Source organism: Siniperca chuatsi, linkage group LG19 (assembly GCF_020085105.1).
Source record: "Siniperca chuatsi isolate FFG_IHB_CAS linkage group LG19, ASM2008510v1, whole genome shotgun sequence".
Classification (NCBI taxonomy): domain Eukaryota; kingdom Metazoa; phylum Chordata; class Actinopteri; order Centrarchiformes; family Sinipercidae; genus Siniperca; species Siniperca chuatsi.
This window is the reverse complement of record NC_058060.1, coordinates 6,077,199-6,098,479: the sequence shown is the minus strand read 5'-3', so window position 1 is coordinate 6,098,479 and position 21,281 is coordinate 6,077,199. Positions and strand designations below refer to the sequence as shown.

The following is a 21,281-nucleotide window of genomic DNA, read 5'->3' as shown; positions in this document are numbered from 1 at the left end:
TGTCCACAGTGTTCATCTGATTTTACATTTCTATACCTAACGTATGTACAATTTATTTTGAACTGTCTCCCACTCTGTACCTATGAAATTCCTCCACGACTGCGGGTCATTGGACTGTCTCCAGGTCCCGGGCCAGGCCATTAGGACTGTGTTGTGCTTCATGCCTCCCAGCCCTGCAGACTGGATGAGGTGGGAGAAGCCATCTCGGAGGTTTGAAGACACCACAACATGACAGAAACCCTTCGTTCGCTCTGCTGACATGGACGACTTGATGTTCTAGACAGAGAAATACAGAAAAACAGCAAACACAAAGTATGAAGGAGGTAGGAAAGAAAATTAATATAATACTGATACAGAACTGACTATTGAGAAAAACATGAGAAAAAGATGCCATGGCTACTCAATGGCAAAGATTCCCCCGTTTAATAATACTGATTCCTTGACTGAGCTTAACCCCTACCTGAAAATTAACATTCAGCACTCTCATTAGTATCCATCCAGGACATTTTATAATGATGGGTCTAAACAATACAGCAGTCTGTGTAATCTGGAATTCAGCTTCTGCACATGATTGCTTTCGCAGAAAAAGTAATCCACTGATTTAAAATGCTTTTAAGGACACAGTCAAATCAGGTTGCAAAAAAAATCCAATGACTTGCTCACTTTGGCCAGTAGATGGCAGAGTTCATCTGCGGTTCGGGTGGAAAATGCCTGTTCTAACCTGGCAGACACAACAGATTTGCCTGTTGGTCCAGCAGTGAATTTTAAACACTGCCCAAAAAGAAACACATCAATTTGTTGATTTTGACTATAATGCTTAGCAATGGATGGACAGATAATAAATTAAGCAGTATAAAACACATTTGGTATGTTATCAGCAACAGTGACCATGAAATCCCACTTTTGGTAGAACAGGGTTGTGAGTGCAGAGTTGCGGGCAGCATCAACATAAATGACAATATACATGTGCCTGCATTTGCATTTTGCATGTGCTTGTCTGTCAGTGTATGCATTTCCACTGTACCTGCTCAGCCCTCTTGGCCTCTGCCTCTTTGGTGAGATAGGTTCCCTCTAAAACATTTCCCACTATCGTTAGGCCTTTCCCTGCCTTCAGCTGAGTGGTAAGGGACAGCAGACGAGGGTGTTTGATTCCTTGATCTGAGTCCAGGTTCAAGAGCACCAACAACTGAGGCCTGGATACATCAGCAGAAAAAGGAGAGGGGGGACAAAGTCAGATTGCATTGCTTTACAAGGTGGTGAGGGACAGGACAGATTGGTTAATCCTTATATCTCAGAAGGTTAAAAAACAGCAACAAATAGTTTTGTGTTAAAAAATGTTACAAGACTATTATGTGTACAAAGCAAAACAAATCTCTTTATAGTCACACATTTCCAAGGGCTATAATAGTTTAATACAGCTACCTTGTAAAGTAACACCTCTGTGTAAAGCGCATTCATTATTTCTTTAGAGTAGGTGTAGCAACATTATTACAGTATTATTGTTTCTCACTCAACTATGCGGGGAGACCTTAACTGGGGTTGAATAGGGACCTTACAGTCCTACAGTACATGTGTTTAACACAAAACTAACAGAGAGGTCCAGAAAACAGTTGCCTTCAATGAGAACCATCTGTATAATTGGAAACATCACAACCCTAAGAAGAGTATCCACACTGAACATGCCAAGAAAGTAAGGTAAACTTTCTTGGACAGGCAGTCTGCAAGGTCAGCCACTGCTGGCTCATCAACCTTTTCTGTCAGATTAGGTAGAGGACCAAGAGATTAATCAAATGCACCCACTGTGTCTATTCCTGTCTCTCTTTTGTCCACCCCAACAGTGATAGGTGGCACTATGTCAGCTGTAACCACATCCATATGAAACACACGCGCACACACACAACGCACCCACCCACAAACCCACACACACACACAATGTACTGTACCTCCAGTTCTTAGTGTGTGGTGGAGCCTCCTCAAGGCGAATGAGGGCGTAGCGTGCTGCATTGAGAGAAAGGCCACGGATGCCATCTCCCCACTCCTTCTCTGCCCTAAAGCCAACAAATGATTGACAATGAATTAAACAACAAGAAGCAAAAAAATGAGAACACACACAGAATGATAAAAACCAATGCCAATGGATGGATTTCAACAGTCTCACACCATTTTCACACCTGTTTGGTGTGTTTTTTTTGTCCTCCACAGCAGCTCAGATATTAAAATGGTGCACAATCTGCATTTAAAGCTGTATTTGTTGAATGCTTCAGGTATAGCAATAAATGTCAAAATGTCTGATCACATGTAAGTATCTTAAAACATTTTATATTCTGTACATAATTTATCAGTTGTTGGTGTACATTTAACTTTTTCCCCGCTTTGATTCAGGTTCTTTTCTGTCAGCGCAGTTTTCCAGCCTACCTTCTGTTGAACTTTTCCTTGTCAAGGATTTACTGTATAGCTATGAACAAAATTACTGCATACTAAGTCATTCTTACCCTCTGTATTCGATGTATTTGTAGATGCAGCCAGCGATGACCATGGCCACAATAGCATAGTACCAGGAGGAGATAAACATGAGAGCAAGACACAAGCTCATTCCCAGGAAGGACAGAGCCCTGTAGGACAAAATACACAACCCATCCATTTACAGAACAATTGTTTCAGGCTTTCTGCACATTCATGGAAATGTCTTAATGAAATGAAACCAGTTCAGAATGGACAGCTGAGAGGCTTAGAACTAAAGTAAAATTATGAAATCCACTGCTAACAATAGTGCCGTCCTGTATTGTCCTCAGCCTTTGTCATGGAAGTAATCTCAGTAAAGGCCATCATCACACAAACCACACTGAACAGGTGCATCTGTGGTTGTGATGGTGTTTGTGTGTGTGTGATTCTTGGCATGTGTCCTAAAATCTTCATAAGGAAAGCCTCAGTCATCTCAACAGTAGGTCCCTGACAAGGGAAATAAGCCTTACAAATTGTTAAAACTGCAGTGTTTTGAGATATCCACTGTAAGAAAGTAAATATAGAGAATAGGGTTGGGCGATATGATGGTATATACTGTGCAATGGTAGAAATATGTCCACCGGTAGAGATATGGCAATACCTTTTCCACCACGGGAGCTACCCCTTAGTGTCCTCACTATATATTCGGGGCAGGCTATGTAGCAAATCAGGGCTGGATTCTCGTGATATTACGATTCTTGCATGATCTCGTGAATCCAACTGCCTTGCAAGGTAATGTGATTTGGGCAGCAGGACTGCTTACCACATTCTCATGTGATGTGAGAGCAACAGTTGGTGGCGGTAATGTACCTCTAAGCTAGTTTGCCAACTGCCGCAGAAGAAAAGAGTGACATGAAAACGTGAGAGTGAAATTGTAAATACAGAGCAGGAGGAGATGTTTTTGTTTGTATGGAAGTTCCAAATAAAATAATAATAAGAAAATAATCAAATGTGATGAAGTATGGTTTGCTATGGTTATTTTAAACCATTTCTTAATTAAATTTACAGAACAATTACTGTATTGTGATATATACCGTTACCGTATAAAATTACATGTACCGTGATAGAAGATTTTGGCCATATCGCCCACCCCTAATAGAAAGTTAACTGCAGAGAGACAATATACTTGCAAGACTGAATAATTCATCACCCACCAGTGGTAGTATTTGAAGCGTGGTCTCCAGTTAGGCGTCCGCAGCAGGGTCTGAACTGCACAGGCCAGGTTGACAAACAAGTAGCACATGAGGAAAAACCTGTGGAAGGAAGACAATAAGTCAAAAAATATTACTCGGTTATTATCTAAATCTCCACTTTATGACCTACTGTAAGTGTCTTTAAGAAGTCAAATAATTGAGGGATTATACATTTTATCTGGTGATCTGATTTTATGGAAAGTATGCAATGTGATTATGCAAACAGATACTGACATGGAGAGAATAGGGGCCACAGCGTCCAGGGAGGCGATGAGGATGCCGATCTCACAGATCCCAGCAGTCAGCAGCAGAGCCCATGTAGGTTCTCCGTTAGCTTTGCCATGACCAAACACCTAACACACATACAGTCAAGTGTGAAAACTGAAGATTAGCACACGAGGATGAAGACTGCTTTGATTGTATTTGTGTTGACTGTGTGTGTCTAACCTGTAAGAAAGGTACAATGCCATCTCGTGCAATGGCCTGCAGCAGGCGTGGGGCACCAGTCAAACTCTGCAGCCCAGCCCCACAGCAGGAGAAGAATGAGCCAATCACAATAACCCAGGGTGATGGCCACGATAGTGTGCCTATAACAAGGTTCCCTTTCACTGAGTCACCAAATCTGCAATGCAACAACAATCATATACATTACTTGGATAAAAATTTTTTATTCAGCTATACAACCTGTAGGTATGTGACATAAATTCAAATAGTTAATTTCAATTAACTTAAAGGATAAGTCTGGTAATATTCTTAGTTTTTCTTATTGTCGACAAATCCCATGAAAAGACCAAAACCAACAATGATATATCTTAATCTCTGTGCCGTAGAGTTCCATTGTTGTCCAAAAACAATTAAAAAAACATCAATAAGCCACACACACTGTTGAACTGGGTTCCTTCATTACAATGAACACACACTATAGTTTATTTTGTGTTGATTCTACATACACCATCCTGCTGCCAGAGAAAGACCCCAACAAATGCATTATTTCCGCTTGTTTGATTAATATTTGCTAAAGTCTTTAATCAACAGGAGATAACGGGCTTGGGGCTGAGAACCAGAGACAGGCTGGGGAGATCGTAAAGTATTGAGAGATGGACTGGGCAGCCAGTATGGACTGGGCACTGACAGTGTCTATCTTGTCTATAGCGGTCGCCATTGTTGTTATTACTCCTCCTTGGTTCCGGCGCACAGCTTGACAACACTTGACAAGAGACAACGGTGTTAGTCATGCCCGTGGCGCTGATTGGCTAATCGTTGGCCCCCCCGCGCTCATTGGATAATCGCTTTTTCAATCAAGAAACCACCATTTCATGTCATGATGCCAGATCAGGGCCAGTTTGTATCTCTGCAGACCGGAGACTTCGAGAGGGCGTGGTAACTGTCAATAATTTTTTAATTTGGCCAGTCAGAGGCTTACAATCCACTGTCAGTCAAAAACTACCGATTACTCTGCCTGAACCAGTTGTCAATCACTTTTTAATTCAGCGAATCACTTCACAGTATTATAAGGGGGGCACACAAACAACTCACACTCCATCCATCATATGTTTTGTATGGACAACTTTCTAACTAGCTAGTGTTAGCTAACGCTGTCAGCTTATCAACTACTTGATCATAACAGAATATAGTAACTTTTACCACTGCTCATTTTAGACAGGCCACTGCAAGAAAATGTCTTCTTTGATTAGGTTATCAAACAAACAATGTACCATACATGTTTGTTTCTGGCTTCCAGCATTAGCTAGCGTAGCTTGCGAGCCTTCATTTTCCAAGGATTGTGCCTGAAGGGTCAAATTCAGTCCCACCTCCTGAGGCCACTAACAAAACCTAATTGATACAAAATGTGTACTGTTTTTCTTGCAATTCCTTTTATAAAATTATCTTTTATAAAAACATGTCCATTTAACATACTTTGCGCAACATCTGTACAGTATTTTACAATATGAGGTCTGTGTTAAACTCTTACTTGTCTCGAAGCAGAACTCCCTCAATGCAGGCGCCGAATAGCACCACACAGGTGACGTCTGGAAAGCACTGTTCAGGAGAGTAAATTGAATAGACAAAGTATTCTCCTTTTCATGTTGCGGTAAAGCTTTAGACACACTCTAGCACCAAAACAAAGTATTCCTGACAACAGCCTATAAACCCAGCAACTGTGGCAACTGAGAGATAACATTGCAGTGATATCTGGCAACATAATACCTATCATCTATATAACCATTTGAGGGCCTAGCTGAGTAAGCTAGAAAAACATTTTCTAATCTACAGTTCTAGCCGTGTAACTAGATTGTCTGGTATCAGTGTCACAAAAACGTTTAAGGATACAGATGATGGAAGTGGTAGCGATTGCCAGGATGGTCCCAATGGGGATGGACTTCTGGGCATCCCGCAAGTCACCAGACCGGTTTGAACCAGCCATGATACCTAGAAGGGGGGTCACAACAGAAAATCAAACATGAAATATTTTGAAATGAAACAAAACTATGCTTTGCAATTTTTTTTTCCATAATGGAAGTTAAAAACTACTACACACGTACACAAATAATTCCCACATTATAGTGTGTGGGTGTGTCGCTTTTCTCATAGTCTCACCAGTGACAGATGGGAAGTAGATGCCAACCAGCAGTGTGAAGAAAGTGGTGATATCATTGACTACATAGGGCAAGTAGATGTCCTGGGCAGGATCACTACCCCCAACAGATGACAACTTCTTGTTTTCCACCAACATACCCAAAGGGCCATACTCTGACCACATATTTTCTACAAAAGAGAAGGAAGCCGAGAGAGTAAAATAATCACATATGAAATCACTCAGCACCTGCACACACTTGCCCCAGAGGCTTCACTGAAGATTTGGAGTAAAACTAGTTTGTCATGGCCAGCAGTTACATAACATGAGGAATGTTCTGAGTTTGCACTGTATTCAATAAAACATTGCAGTCCATGACTGTGTAAATTCCTATTGAGATGTTAGTATTTAACAAACATTGTCCAAGCCTTTCCATTTCAAAGTGCAATTTGGCAGGTTCAGCATGATAAGTGTAGATAAAAGAAAAGTTAAAAGTTTTTATATAGCAAATAGTTCAGGGAGCCTTGTTTTAAAAGTCCACCACCATTAGCACACTGTAACTAAAACCTCCAGAGGAAACACCGTGTTCCAACCTGAAATGACTCCGCTGATCAGTCCCGGGATACCCTGCACCTTGGTCACATTGTTGTTGAAAAAATAGTCGTTGCAGGTGGCATTGAGCTCAGGCCCGTCACAGAACAGCTTCCACAGCTTGGTAGTGACCGTCACGTTGTCTATAACCTCCGTCTTAAGACAACGGTCAAAGTTATTGTTCTGCAGTGTGCGATTCCCCAACATGCAAACGCTGTGTGGAGGAAGAGAGGATAAGAGTGAGACATTTTAAAATGACACACTAATGAAACTACAAAAACTGATAAAAATACTACTGCACATTGAAATGCCATCTTCATGAACCACTATGGCTGTCTGACAAATCTAGTCTGATGCTATTTTTGCATCATATGGTTCAACACAACACTGGATGTTATTGTATACTGGACTCACGGAAAGTCCGGTGGCTCAAAGATGGTCTTGATAACTCCAGCATAGATGGCAAGGATGGAGAGAATGACACAGGCCAGGAAGACTAGTGCGAGCTTGTTGACATATTTCACCCCTACAAAGACGACTACAGCCATCAGTGCTAGGCAGCATGTGCCATAAACACGCATGTTATTTAGCAGGGCATCCACCTCATCCTCCTTTTTCTCTGCAACAAAGATGGCTGCTCTAGGCACGATGTAGGTCTGAATGGGGAAGGGTGAAGGGAACGACAAGACAAAAAAAAAAGACAGAGAAAAAAGGATATGAACTTATTATTTCAACTGTATTTAAGTTTTAACCCCTGCACGTGAATAAAATTTACAGTTGGTGGACATACAGTGAGTTGGAGCAAACAGTAGAGGATAGCCACTTTATAGAAGTATTCTGTGCACAGTGTTCACTCACCAGCAGAATCTCTATAGTACCCAGGATGTACATGGAGCCAGCGAAGGTTGTGCCCAAGTAGAAACAGAGACCTACAGCTCCACCAAACTCTGGGCCCAGAGATCTGGAAATCATATAGTATGAGCCTCCAGCTAGGAGAAAAGGGGTCAGGGATCAAGTCAGTTTCTCAGGAACTAAGGAGCACTTGTGGATTTTCTAATACATCCATGGACACACTAAACAAGGAAAATTGTTGTCAAGGTTTTGGTCAAGCCCTGTAACCTAAAAAAATTCTATATGCCCGAAATTCTTAGACAACGATATCTGTTAGTAATTACCATAAAATCAACAAACAAGAAAGGAAAAGGTGGATTCTATTTGATACGCAAAGCTGGGAAACACTCCAGCTGCAGCTAGAGCATATCAGCCTATGAATTCCTATTACTCCATTTTATCCCCATTAGAAACAATAATCAACAATAATCTTACCTCTTAATAATTTCTTCTTTATTTATAATACATCCCTTGTTAAAGTTTGTGTATGTACCAAAGAGTCTTACCTGGCACAACCCCATTAGTAGCGATTGCACTCATGGATATGGCTGTCAGCATGGTCTGCAGAGAGAAGACAGTAAGGAACAGCAACATCAGAATAGATATATCTTTGAAATGTGAGTTGTTTTTATAGTCAGTATTTACTGAAGTTAATTTTCAATGTTGTATTGTAACAAGGGAGGTTGTGATGCAGCTATCAGCCATTCAGAACTAAGTATGACAATTAACATAAGCCTCCTTCATCTTTTTTTCATGCCCACCTAACAATTCTTTAATACTTGGAGGGCTTAATCTAGCAATTAGGCTGTTCTTAGGAGGTTATGCTCTAAATCTTGTTGATTGGTAACGGATACTTTTCTGTGAAATCAGTCATTGTGGCAGTGGATATTTACATCAGCCTATTACCTAATAGTGCTTCCAGATGAGAGAAAGGACAGAGCAGAGAGAAGGGAAGGGAGTACAAAAAAAAGAAAAGAGAGAAAGACATGAAAGTTAAAACTTAAAGGGTGAAAGAAAGAGGGTGAGTAGAGAGCGTGAAGGTGAGAGAATAGAGGACAAAGGCAAGAGGAGGAAGAGGGGAGCAGGGAGAAGGACAGCTCTTTGCTGGCCGTCAGGTTTAAAGTGGCAGACAAGCTGGAGTAAGATACAAGATAGATTTATTGATCATTTCACAACACAGGGTTGTATAACGAGATTTTGATTGTAGTTCCCTTTATGCTACTCAAAAACATGTTATGTACAAAATTATATACAGTAGATTAGTTCATATATAATAAGTCATAGAAATAAAAGCTGTTTTACATGGTGGAGTGCTGAGGATGAATTAAATAGTCTCACAGCCTGAGGGAAGAAGCTGCTCTGTAGTCTGGTGGTATGACAGTGGATACTTCTGTATCTCTTTACAGATGGCAGCAAGGTGAACAGGCTGTGGCTGGGGTGGGTACTGTCCTTTAGTATCCTTTGGGCTCTGCGCAGGCACCTCACCTCACCGATACCACTGATGCTCGGTAGGTTGGTACCAATGATCTTCTGAGTGGTTTTAATCACCTGCTGCAGAGCCCTCCTGTCCTGGGCCGTGTACATCTCATGCCAGATTGCGATGTTCCCAGTCAGGATGCTTTCTATTGGTCCTCTGTAAAAGTTAGAACTTGGCACAGAAATCCTTTCTTAAGTTTCCTTGAGAAATACAGCCGTTTCTGAGCTTTCTTGACCAGGGTGGAGATGTGAGAGGACCATGTCAGGTTCTCTGTGATGCTGATTCCCAGGAACCTAAAACTACTCACCTGCTCCACCTCAGCTCGACTGATATAGTCAGGGATGTGTGTCTTTACCACCTTTTTCTTAAAATCAACGACCAGCACCTGATGTTGAGTAGTAGGTTGTTCTCACCACACTACAAAATTGTTGACTTCCTCCCGATATGAAGTCTCATCGTTGTATGAAATCTGTCCAATGATGGTAGTGTCATCTGCAAACCATGTCGAGGGTTGCAATCATGAATGTACAGCGTGAACAGGAGGGGGCTGAGCACACAGAGCTCCAGTGTTGAGCACTAGAGTGAGGTGTGAAGAGGTGTGACCACCAATCTGAACTGTCTGGGGTCTGTTACAGAGTGTGGTACTCAAGCCCAGAGTGCTAAGTTTTCCAATCAGTTTCATGGTGAGGGTGCAGGCTGGCTGGGATGTTGTTCTTTCTATGTTGGTGAACCAGTTTCTCAAAGCACTTCATCACAATGGAGGTGAGAGCCACAGGGTGGTAGTCATTTACACTAGACACTGCAGACCTTTTAGGTACAGGGACGATGGTGGCTGTCTTGACACAGATGGGAACACTCTCCTGTGACAGTGATATTTTAAAAATGTCAGTAATAACATCAACTAGCTGACTGGCACATGTTCGTAGTACACAGCCAGGGATGTTATCAGGCCCAGCAGCTTTACTCATATTTACTCTCAGCAGGCTTCTTCTCACATTCGCTGTGGATACTGACAGTGGCTGGTCCTCTGGAGGTGGTGTAGACTTTACAGATGACTCTTTGTTGGGGAGATCTAAAGAGTATAAAATGTGTTTAGCTCATCTGATAACGTGACCTCACACATGATGGGGGCACTCCTGCTTTTGTAGCCTGTGATGTTTCTGATCACCTGCCACATATCTTTGGTGTTGAGCTCTCTCCAGTCTCTCCTGATGTCTCAGCTTTGCCCCCCTGATGCCAGCTTTCAGTCTTGCTCTAGAGGTGTTGTAAGCTTCATTCTCTCCTGACCGAAAAGCAGCTTTTTTGGCTCTCAGTAGTGCCCTCACCTCTCCATTCATCCAGGCTTTCTGGTTTGGGAATGATTTTATTGTCTTTGTGATCACCACATAATCAACACATTTGCTGATGATTTGATCCTCATCGTCATTTGATGTATGATGTCACTGATGCCATATATTCCTCAAGTTTGATGTAATTCTACTGGGGGAAAAAAAATTGCTGACAATTTTACCTCCGGCTTCCACTGAAACCCTAAGGAGCTATACACTAGCATGTCTTGACCACTAATGAATTAAAGCATTTACAGCAACAACAAAAAAAAAAAAGTACTGGGAGGCATGTCCTCACACTTGGAAAATTACCACACAATTCCCATAAATCATGTGGATACATTTATTAGAGTACAGGCACCTGCCTTTTTGGAAACTTAGTGGAATTTAGGGGCTTCTAGAAGAAATTCAACTACAGCCAGAGGCCCCGTCAGGCCCAAACAAGCAGCAGATCTGCATTAACCAAAAATCATGGCATTCCATGGACCTCAAAGTTAACCAATACATCACTGAAAGTACAAGTCATCATCAAAATAACTAAATTAATTTGCCTTTGGTGTCTCATAAGTCTTTAATGGTCCACATTAAGAAGTCAGCAAATCTGACTAAATTAAATTGCTTGAAATTTCAAACTAAACACCTCAGTATCAGTTATGTGAAGATCTGGGTGATATTGTTAAGAAAGTAATTAGTAGTGAGGTTAAGTTATACATGTTCTGGAAACTGTATCACTCAAAAATAATGTGGCCAAGACTGAGATTCCATTTACTAAAATCCCACATGGTATCTAGTTTTATTTCACATTATAAACATTACAGTATGATGATATAATAGAAAACAAAGAGTTACTAATAGTAAGATAACTCATGATCATGTCATACCATTAGAGCATTCTATTATGTGTCATAGTTTTGGGTTTTTGTCCTGTTTCCTGTTTTATTTTCAAGTGTTCTCCTCTCCTTGTGTGTCTTGTTGTTTTACTTCCTGTCTTCGTTTGCTTTTCCCTCCAGTTTTGATTGTTTGCCCCGCCCTAATTAATTGCACCTGTGTCTCATTGTCTCCCCTACCTAAGTGTATTTAGTCCGAGTTTTTCCTTTATGCAGTGTTAGTTCGTCATTTGCACTTGCATGTAGTTACCAATATGTTCAGTTTGGACTTTTCGTCTGTTCCATTTGTGCTTGTCGGATTTGTTTGCCTGTCTTGGACTGCCTTCCCGATTTGGACCTCTGCCTGCCTGACTTTACGTGTAAGCCTTTCCTTATAATAAATTGCTACACTGCCTCTGCTCTGCCTCGAAATCTGTTTTGTTTGTCGATCCGCCAACCTACCGATTGGTGGACGACCCGCTCTACCTCTAAGCTACAGCTGCCCCTAAAGTATACTACTACTATAAAGTATAGTAAGAGTAAAAAGAGGCGATTTATGTATGACATGAGGGTTGAGTACTCACACAAGAACAGCACAAGCAGACAATAGCCAGGGACTCCAAGATGCCGGCAGTGCCGACAATCCAGGTAAGCCGCAGAAACAGGATAACCCCCAGAATATTCTGGAGGCAGGGGAGGTATACACCCATGAAGGTCCCCATCTGAGGGCTCTGTAGTGGGGGGTGGGGTGGGGGCAATGAGATGGGAGAGAAAAGACAACAGAGCAGAAAAGAGATTAATGGGGGTGTGTGCGTGCGAGTGGGGGGTGATTCAGGGATAGAAAGGGGAAGGAGGGAGATAGGAGAGGAACATGAGGTGAGAATTAGCAATGTTGTCAAATATGAACAGCAAAAAATGAAGACCAGAGAAGGAGACAAAGAAGGAATAAGGGGGAAATGAAGGCATATTTAAAGGGGAAGTGAAAGGAGACCAAACCATTGTGTATACATGGTATGAGTCAATTCAGTTAAGACTATTCCCACAAAAATAAAATTATGAAACAAATCTATTGTCAGAGCTGCAACAAAATGGACAAAGCATAACTATACAGTTTAATTACTAAAGTGCTGTTATTTAAGATTAAATAAAAAACAGAATCACAACACAATGCAGTCAACAACTTGCATCAACACTGCATCTGATCTACATACATGTACAGTATTTTTAACTGAGACAGTGGTGAAAATCCTGATTCATTTCCCCATGGTTAATAATGACTTAAGCTGTGGTTTTACTCAGGCAAAATCTTTGACAGGGGGTTTTCCATGGGGACCGCTTTTTTGTTTAATGAAGTTGTTGCAGTTTCTGTAGCATAAACTTGTTTTTTACAGTGAGGTTGCTAGACTCGCACCCAACCATCCACCATTACTGGCTTCTGGAGGTTTTTTGAAGTTGATTTGTCATCTCTTCTGGCCTATTGTCCCCTAGGTAATGGGTTAGAGTCTCACACCACATGAGACCAGACAGGTTTTGGGTTGTGTACAAGCTGCCCCGGGACGTCAAGCCCAACCAACTCCAGCTGCTGTGTAACGAAAGCCATAGCCACACCTCAGCAGAATGCAGGTTAGGTTTTTGCATATCGTACCAGCAGCACGAGTCTCTTTGACAGGGCAACATCATAAATGCACAGGGAAATCCTCAGTTTGCAACGCAAAAGCTGCTACTGTTAGCAATATGAAGATCATGCTTAATGTTCTTAAAAACATGAATGATTGATAAAAATGAGCTGAGTTTTGATATGGATTTAAGATTTACAACTCAGTGACATAGGCATCATTTATATAAACTACTCTATGCTATCGAGTAACCAGTAACAAAACATGTTGAAAATCCTTCAATGCTTCCACCCCAAAAGATAGCATTCCTTGCGAAAAACTGTAGTTTCGCAACGACATCTAAAAAGGCACAGGCAACAGGAATATATTAAACTTTTCTGACACAAAACACAAAATGTTGAATTGATGACCTCGGATTGACAAGCACCTACCTTTTTAGTCATCTATCTCCAAATGTACAGCACTAGACCCACTGGTCCAGACAAGAGGGGCGACAATGCTGTCAGCTTAATTCTTTACCAAGATGTTCCTGCAAGCCAATGGGAGGTGCCCGAGGACTATTTCCATGCAGGGGACAGGATGGAGCAACTGGCATGGGACTGAAGCTGTGGTTACAGAAGCATCTCTGTGCCGCATGGCAGCACTGTGACTACTTTTAATTTTTCTTTTTTTAAGAAACCAGAACATGAGCATCGAAGGATCCTAGAGGAGAAACAGCACGAATGGACTGTGGAACAAGGGCAACACACAGGCTTGTACTGACTCATAAATAGGAGATAGTAGCTGCTGTACTGCCAAAGTTATATTTCTTAATACATCATAATAACGTAATGAACATCGTAATAATGTAACAGATTTTTACCGCTGTTCTCTGACTCAACAAACAGGGTCAACAGATCCTACAGATATTTAGTAAAAAAAAAAAAAGAGACTGTGCTCTATATAAAATATAGGCTTTAAAATAAGACAACTAACTACAGATTCAGTTTGTTCACTGGTAATATTCAGAAGCATTGTTTCTAAATAAAATTCATTATTAAGAGTCAAATTATTCAGTTTTTACTTTCAAGCACAAAAACGGTTATTGAAGCAATACAAGCTTACTGACTGGATTTGTAATAACTCTCTTGCAAGATTTAACTTGCAAAGGGAATATTTTTCTATGAGAAAGTATTATATTTATTATACACTTCCTGTAAACAGTGTAAACTTCAACGATTTCTTCATCTAAGCCATCAACCTGTCTCTTAGTCCCCATCCCAACTAGGCTGCTTAGTTAGCACTTACTATATATGATCAATCTGTCTTTATTAACAGGCTATGTACCACAGTATTTTAAAGTAGCTGTAATTAAACCTCTTCTTAAAAAGCCCACTCTTGATCCAGGGGTTTTAGCCAACTATTTCTCTCTAAGATCCTTGAGAAAGAAGTCGCCAATCAATTGTGACTTTCAGAACAACTCATTATTTGAAGATTTTCAGTTAGGTTTAGAGTGCATTATGTCACAAACACAGCACTGGTAAAAATTACTAATGACCTTCTAATTGCACCAGACAATGGACTTGTCTCTGTACTTGTCTCATTAGATCTTAGTGCTGCATTCGACACCACTGACCAGCACATCCTATTACAGAGACATTTAATTGGCATTAAAGTAACCGCACTAAGCTGGTTTAAATCCTACCTGTCAGATCGATTTCAGTTTGTACATGTTTACAATGAATCCTCCATGCACACCAAAGTTAGTCACGGAGTTCCGCAAGGTTCTGTGCTTGGACCAATTCTATTCATCTTATACTGTATATGCTTCCTTTAGGCAATGTTATTAGGAAACACTCCATAAACTTTCATTGTTATGCGGATGACACCCAATTATATCTATCGATCAAGCCAAATGAAACTAATCAGTTAGCTAAACTTCAAGCATGCCTTAAGGACATAATGATCTGGATGACCTGCAATTTTCTGATGTTAAACTCTGACAAAATTGAAGTTATTGTACTTGGCCCCAAACACCTCCAAGACACGTTATTTAAAGATATAGGTACTTTAGATGGCATTGACCTGGCCTCCAGCAGCACGGTAAGGAACCTCAGAGTTATCTTTGATCAGGATTTGTCCTTTAACTCCCACATGAAACAAACTTCAAGGACTGCCTTTTTCACCTACGTAACATTGCAAAATAAGGCACATCCTGTCTCAAAATGATGGCAAAAACTAGTCCATGCATTTGTTACTTCTAGGCTGGATTATTGCAATTCCTTATTATCAGGCTGCCCGAATAAGTCCCTTAAGACTCTCCATTTTATCCAGAATGCTGTTGCATGTGTACTGACAAGAACGAGGAAAATAGATCATATTTCTCCAATATTAGCTTCTCTGCACTGGCTCCCTGTAAAATCCAGAATAGAATTTTCTCCTCACCTACAAAGACTCTTAATGGTCAGGCACCATCGTATCTTAAAGAGCTCATAATACCTTATTATCCGACTAGAACACTGTGCTCCCAGGATGCAGGGTTACTTGTGGTTCCTAGAGTCTCCAAAAGTAGAATGGGAGCCAAAGCCTTCAGCTATCAAGCTCCTCTTCCTGTGGAATTAGATCCCACTTTGGATTCGGGAGGCAGACACCACTATCTACATTTAAGAGTAGGCTTAAGACTTTCCTCTTTGATAAAACTTACAGTTAAGGCTGGCTCAGGTGAGTCCTGAACCATCCCTTAGTTATGCTGCTATAGGTCTAGACTGGCGGGAGACTTCCCATGACGCATCTCTCTCCACCCCCTCTCCATCTGTGTGCATTCTTAACCCATTAATGCATGTTACTAACTCGACATCTTCTCTCTCCCGTAGTTTTGTGCTTTCTTGTACCTCTCCTCTCTACTTCTGTCGCTTCCAGCAGGTATTTCTGCCTCCGGAGCTGCAGAGTCCAGATCTATGATTGCGGGCCTCCTACTGCTCCCATGTTCATGCTCAACGACCACACTATAATTATTATTATTAGTCTTATTACTATTATTATCATTATTATTCCTATCATTATTATTATTGTTTTTGCCTCTTAAAAGGAAGTTTTTCCTTGCCACTGTCACCAAAGTGTTTGCTCTTGGTGGGAATTGTTGGGTCTCTGTAAATACTATTATAAAGACTACGGTCTAGACCTGCTCTATAGGAAAAGTGTAATGAGATAACTTCTGTTATGATTTGGTGCTATATAAACTGAATTTAATTGAACTGAATTAAATCAACGACATAATACAGAGTGAAAAAATAAAAAATAATTCATATAGTAACATTTTAATATTGCTGTGTCTAAAATGGTTTGACTTTTTCATTTATTGCAAATCATTGATAAAGTTTCACAGCAGGCATAAAGGGTGAGCAAAAACAAAAAATGCTATGGAGAAGAAAATAAAGTTTGCATACCACCCAGAGAGATTTGAGAATGAAACAAATGACAGGACTTCATCGGACAAAGACCCTGTTATATAATAAAGACCCTGTTATGTAATAACTGATGAAGCCCTGTCATTTGTTTCATTCTCTTTCTTCATAGTTCAGCAGGCTTAAAAGAACAACTGTTAATATGCAACTGTACAGTACCTAACAGTACTGTATGTGGACAACTCCACCTTGGAGCTCCAATCCAGACATTGTATAAAACAAGGTACTCTGTACCTTAACAGCTTTCTTCTTGGGCCCCTCATCATCATCAGCCTCTTCATGCTCTTGGGCCCCCTGGGTGAGATTTGTGTAGTTTGCCAGTTTATTGAGGAGAGATGACACCATGGGGTTGCTGTCCATCTCCTCCTGCAATAGAGAAACAATTTTTAAAAGTAAGATCACAAATTTTTTCAGCTTATCATTTGTTTTAAACTTCATGTTCCCCACTCAGGATTCCTTTATTCCCAAATTATTTAGTTTATTAGTCACATAAGGTATATGTTGACAACATCTAAAACAATATTCTTTAATTACTTTTACAATTTTAATTTTGCCTTCAGTGGTCATTTACCATATGCTTAGATGGACAAACTCTTCCAGGATCAAAGTGAACAGCGAAATATTTCTGTTCAAAGTAACTTAGAATAGCCTGGCTGGGTCTGCTTCATACACAGTGGGGAAAACAGAAGCCGCAGTGCCTAATTGATCCTATACGAGGGCCAGTGACCACAGAGTGGCAAGGTCGGCCAAATGGCAGAGCAAAGCACCTGGCAAAGCTTCAGCTGAATGAACTTGAAGGAATGCACCAGCTTTTATGGCAAATAAACTCTTGATTGATGCATTGTTGAGCTAAGAGAAGATTGGTACTTTCACCTCCTTGTGTACTATTTATTTAGTTCACCACAGCTTACCCTGATGCTTTAGCATACTGTGCATTAATGAATGGTTTGAGCTCCATAGCCTAGTTCTAATTTAAACTGCAGAAATAGTTTTGGCAGTGAATGTTTACTTAAAAAGGATATTGATGTATTTGCAGCTTCTACCCCACATTTTGGGGTTTCTCCTTCGTGGCCTTTAGCATCTTACTAAAACAAATCACACTGCTACATTTTCTTGTATAGTAAAACATCCCCCTTCCCTGTGTATAAGTGCTATATCAAGTTGTTGATGATGAAAACTGCTGGACGGTTACCTCAAAAAGGGCCATGTTGGTGCCATCGTAGCTGTTGCCTTTGTCATTGTCTGTGTTGTTGATAAAGGGACTGTTTTCCTTTGGGACACCATCACCTGTGGAAACACAATACAGTTGTTTCTTTACAAGTAGTGTAGGTTTAACATGTCAGGTAAACAAAACAAAATATGGGTGGTGGCTGGCAAAGAAATACACACCACTGTTTCCACTGTCAACCATATTTACAAGAATATGGTTGACAGCTCACTCAAAGGATAATCCTTGTCATGGTCTTAGGTCTGCAGGTCCTTTCGTTGTTTTACACTGATGAAGCAAAGGCTGTCAATGTTTGAATTAGAGATGTCTCAATCACCCTATCCACATGCTTTAATGCTAAATATACAATATTTTACTATCCAGTACTTTAAAAAAATATTTTCTAATTATTATTTCTCCATTATCGTTGCACAGTGCAACATAAAGTACATACATTTATACATAATAAAGCAATTTATCTAGCTCTGCATTAGGACATACAGTGCATCAGTGTTTTCCTAATAATAGTTTGTATAGTATAGTGTTTTGTATGTCTGTGGAGAGAGAAGTGACCATGTGGATCTGCTGTGGCAGGAGGGTTTAGACAGGATTTTGACAGGCTCTTGTCAACTCTAGCATGAATAAAAAACAAACTAATGATCGAAATGGATCAAACTTTATATAGCCAATATGATCCATTAGAAAATGTCTGAGTCATGCCCAATCCAGATACTGTGGATCGGTTCACAACATCCCTGGTTTGTTTTTGTAACCAAGACGCTTTTGCACAGAAAACATGCCAGATGCCATGATGATAACATCTGAAAACAATAAATTACGTGTCTGTGCAAATAATTCCTGCTAACAGTTCCCAACCATTATTAAAGGGACAGTTCAGCTCAAAATGAAAAATATGTATTTTTCCTCTTACCTGTAGTGCTATTTATCCATCTAGATTATTATGGTGTGAGTTGTCGAGTTTTGGCGATACCGGACATAGAGATGTCTGCCTTTCTTGAATATAATGGAACTAGATGGCACTCGGCTTGTGGTGCTCAAAGCGCCAAAAAATACATTTGAAAAACTCAACAGCAGTGTCTCTTTCCAGAAATCATGACCCGGTTACTCAAGATAATCCACAGACCTTGTTGTTTCAGTTTCATGTAGGAAATATTTTCTTTCTAGTGATAGTTCCTACATGAAACTGCAGCTCACAACAAGTATTTTCTTTTTTGAAAACAGCAAAGAATAAATGCCCCAAAGCCACTTTGGAGTCTCTGCCTTGCAGTCGATTTACGTCACACATGCAACCGAGCCATCTTCAGAGACAACATTCTAGCACAAAACTGTATGAACCACGTCGGGCCTTTAATGCTGGGGCCAGCAACCTACACAGCAATGCACTGAGCAAATGTTTTGAATGAACAGACAGCTTAGAGTGTAAGGGCTAAGATACCTGACATGCTGCAGTCAAGTCCAAGTGTAAACAGTGAGGGATCTTATTTCTAGACAAATGTGATAGCTAAAGATTATCTGTGTGAGCATGTGTGCTTCTCTTTCCTCCATCATATGAAAGATGGAAAAGCTGTCTTGGTTTAATTCATCATGTCATACTACTTAGATTGAAAGCACAAATACATTCACACATGCGAATAACTATAATGCAAGTATTTTGTATACACTAATTCATTTGGTTTGTTTTAGGAAAGAAAAAATATCCAAACTAAGCAGGAGGAAGATCCACTCATTTATTCGTTTTATTATTGCTTAATCTGTGGATTATTTTAAAGAATAATCTATTTATCTAGCTATAAAATGTCAGGAAAAAATTGCCTTTTCAAATTGTTTTGTCTGATAAACAGTTCAAAATCCAAAGACATTCAATTTACAAAGAAAATCAGCTAATCCTCAAATTTCAGCATCTGAAACCAGGGAATGTATGGCATTTTCACCTGAAAAATGGCTCAAACGATTATAGTAACTCCACTCAAAAATGTGTTTTCTTATGTTTAAGTCCCCTAAAATGTCAGACGTTGACTTTATTGACTTGTATCTGTGCAAAGTTTGTCACTAGAAAGGTGTTTTCACATTCCTCTACTGAAGGGTGAGATGTCTGTACACTTCCATAAAATCTGAGATTCAAAAGTACTCCGGGCAAGCTAAATTTAATACGTCACAAAGTCGAAAGCCAATCGCAATGCCACCGGTGAAGAAACCTGACATCTCCAGCGCAGCGCTGACTTGTCAGTACCAAGCCCCCAGGAAATGCACTGGGCTTTGAAGCCAATTTGACATAGCGGCCAAACCGTGTTATTACAACTTCCGGGTCCTTCACGTGAAGCATAATGGCCCAAAAATACTATGTCCATAGACTTACATTGTTAAGGAAGTGGCTATAAAATAGTGGAAACTTTTTATTAGCGTCACAACCCTGTGAAATGACTCGTTTCACTATCAGAATTTCATCCATTTGGTCTGATAACATTTGGAAAGTCTAGAAGAGCCGCACAATTAAATCATTTTATTCCCGTTTCAAGTTAGTGGAACTGGAAGATAGCCAGCTTGGCCGGTGGAGCCTCTAGTGTGTTTGTTCTATGGGCTGCACGATGCAGAAGATCCGGGTAATTTTATACCGGGAAGTCAGCTTTCATCTATAACGTGTGGGGTCAGATATAGGCGGGGCTGGACAGCCGATGGGCAGGGTATGATATGATATCCTACTGAATACAAATCTTTACTCAACTAAATATAATGGAAACTTATATTTAAAACAACTTTCAACTAATTAAATGCATAAATATATTTTAAATATAGCTTTTTATAACCAAGCGACCTCGCAAATGTTTTGCTGTTACATACTATGAAAACATAATGAACATTTCAACAGGATTTGCAATAGTGAAATTTTTTATACTCTACAATGTGCAAATAATATTGTCACTTTGGAGCCTAACTTAGAAACCACATCCAAATTTCTCAGTTGAAAGCCAGTATATAAACAAAACCAATGCCTCATGCCTGATGGAAAAACCTACGTTTAACCCACTCATCCACACTGTCTTCCTACTGATGTAGACATTTCTTTGCTTTTTATATACGTTTATATACCTGACCTTATTTTACATTAATGTACAGAACCTCTCCCATTATAATGTCCTGGAAGCTTCTTGTTGGCAGCACACAGCCTACATAGTTCCATACATGACATTTTATATGTAACACAAAATGAGTTGAAATTAAATCTTTGCCTACCAGTGCAATATGACTGGATTCACACTAATCAATACTCTGTCAACCTACAACCGAACAAATGATCAAAATGATTAAACAAATGTGTGTTTTGTGACACGTAGATGTTGTAAGCGCATTTCAGCTGGTTGAAAAGAGGGCAAAAAGAGGTCGGTCAGGCCGAATATCACCTAGTTTCCAACTAGAAATCACTGTTGAAATCCCGGTTGGTGGACTCACAGTGGTTTTAGGGAAGGAAAGGGCAATCCAATCAGAACAGTTACAGGGCAGGGTCGGACATCCAACCCCGCCTTTTATCCGACCCCTCTCGCTTTCATAGGAATGAACGGGCCCCTGCCTCCGA

At 40.3% G+C, this 21,281-nt stretch overlaps 1 protein-coding gene across 8 annotated transcripts in view; it reads right to left on the bottom strand.

Moving 5' to 3' along the window:
- slc12a7b (solute carrier family 12 member 7b) overlaps window positions 1-21,281 on the bottom strand; it is a 76,525-nt gene that overhangs the window by 12,069 nt on the left and 43,175 nt on the right. For 7 of the 8 annotated variants that reach the window (XM_044176401.1, XM_044176395.1, XM_044176394.1 and 4 more), the window contains exons 2-18: window positions 17,675-17,769; window positions 16,717-16,848; window positions 12,008-12,154; window positions 8,259-8,313; window positions 7,720-7,850; window positions 7,276-7,517; window positions 6,864-7,075; window positions 6,294-6,461; window positions 6,027-6,125; window positions 5,668-5,725; window positions 4,143-4,317; window positions 3,930-4,048; window positions 3,657-3,755; window positions 2,493-2,612; window positions 1,944-2,048; window positions 1,025-1,193; window positions 81-276 (exon numbers count right to left, since the gene is read on the bottom strand). In XM_044176401.1, coding sequence (XP_044032336.1) covers window positions 81-276; window positions 1,025-1,193; window positions 1,944-2,048; window positions 2,493-2,612; window positions 3,657-3,755; window positions 3,930-4,048; window positions 4,143-4,317; window positions 5,668-5,725; window positions 6,027-6,125; window positions 6,294-6,461; window positions 6,864-7,075; window positions 7,276-7,517; window positions 7,720-7,850; window positions 8,259-8,313; window positions 12,008-12,154; window positions 16,717-16,848; window positions 17,675-17,769 — 2,322 coding nt within the window. The remainder of the gene's footprint in view (window positions 1-80; window positions 277-1,024; window positions 1,194-1,943; window positions 2,049-2,492; window positions 2,613-3,656; window positions 3,756-3,929; window positions 4,049-4,142; window positions 4,318-5,667; window positions 5,726-6,026; window positions 6,126-6,293; window positions 6,462-6,863; window positions 7,076-7,275; window positions 7,518-7,719; window positions 7,851-8,258; window positions 8,314-12,007; window positions 12,155-16,716; window positions 16,849-17,674; window positions 17,770-21,281) is intronic. The other variant, XM_044176399.1, reaches the window with a different exon arrangement.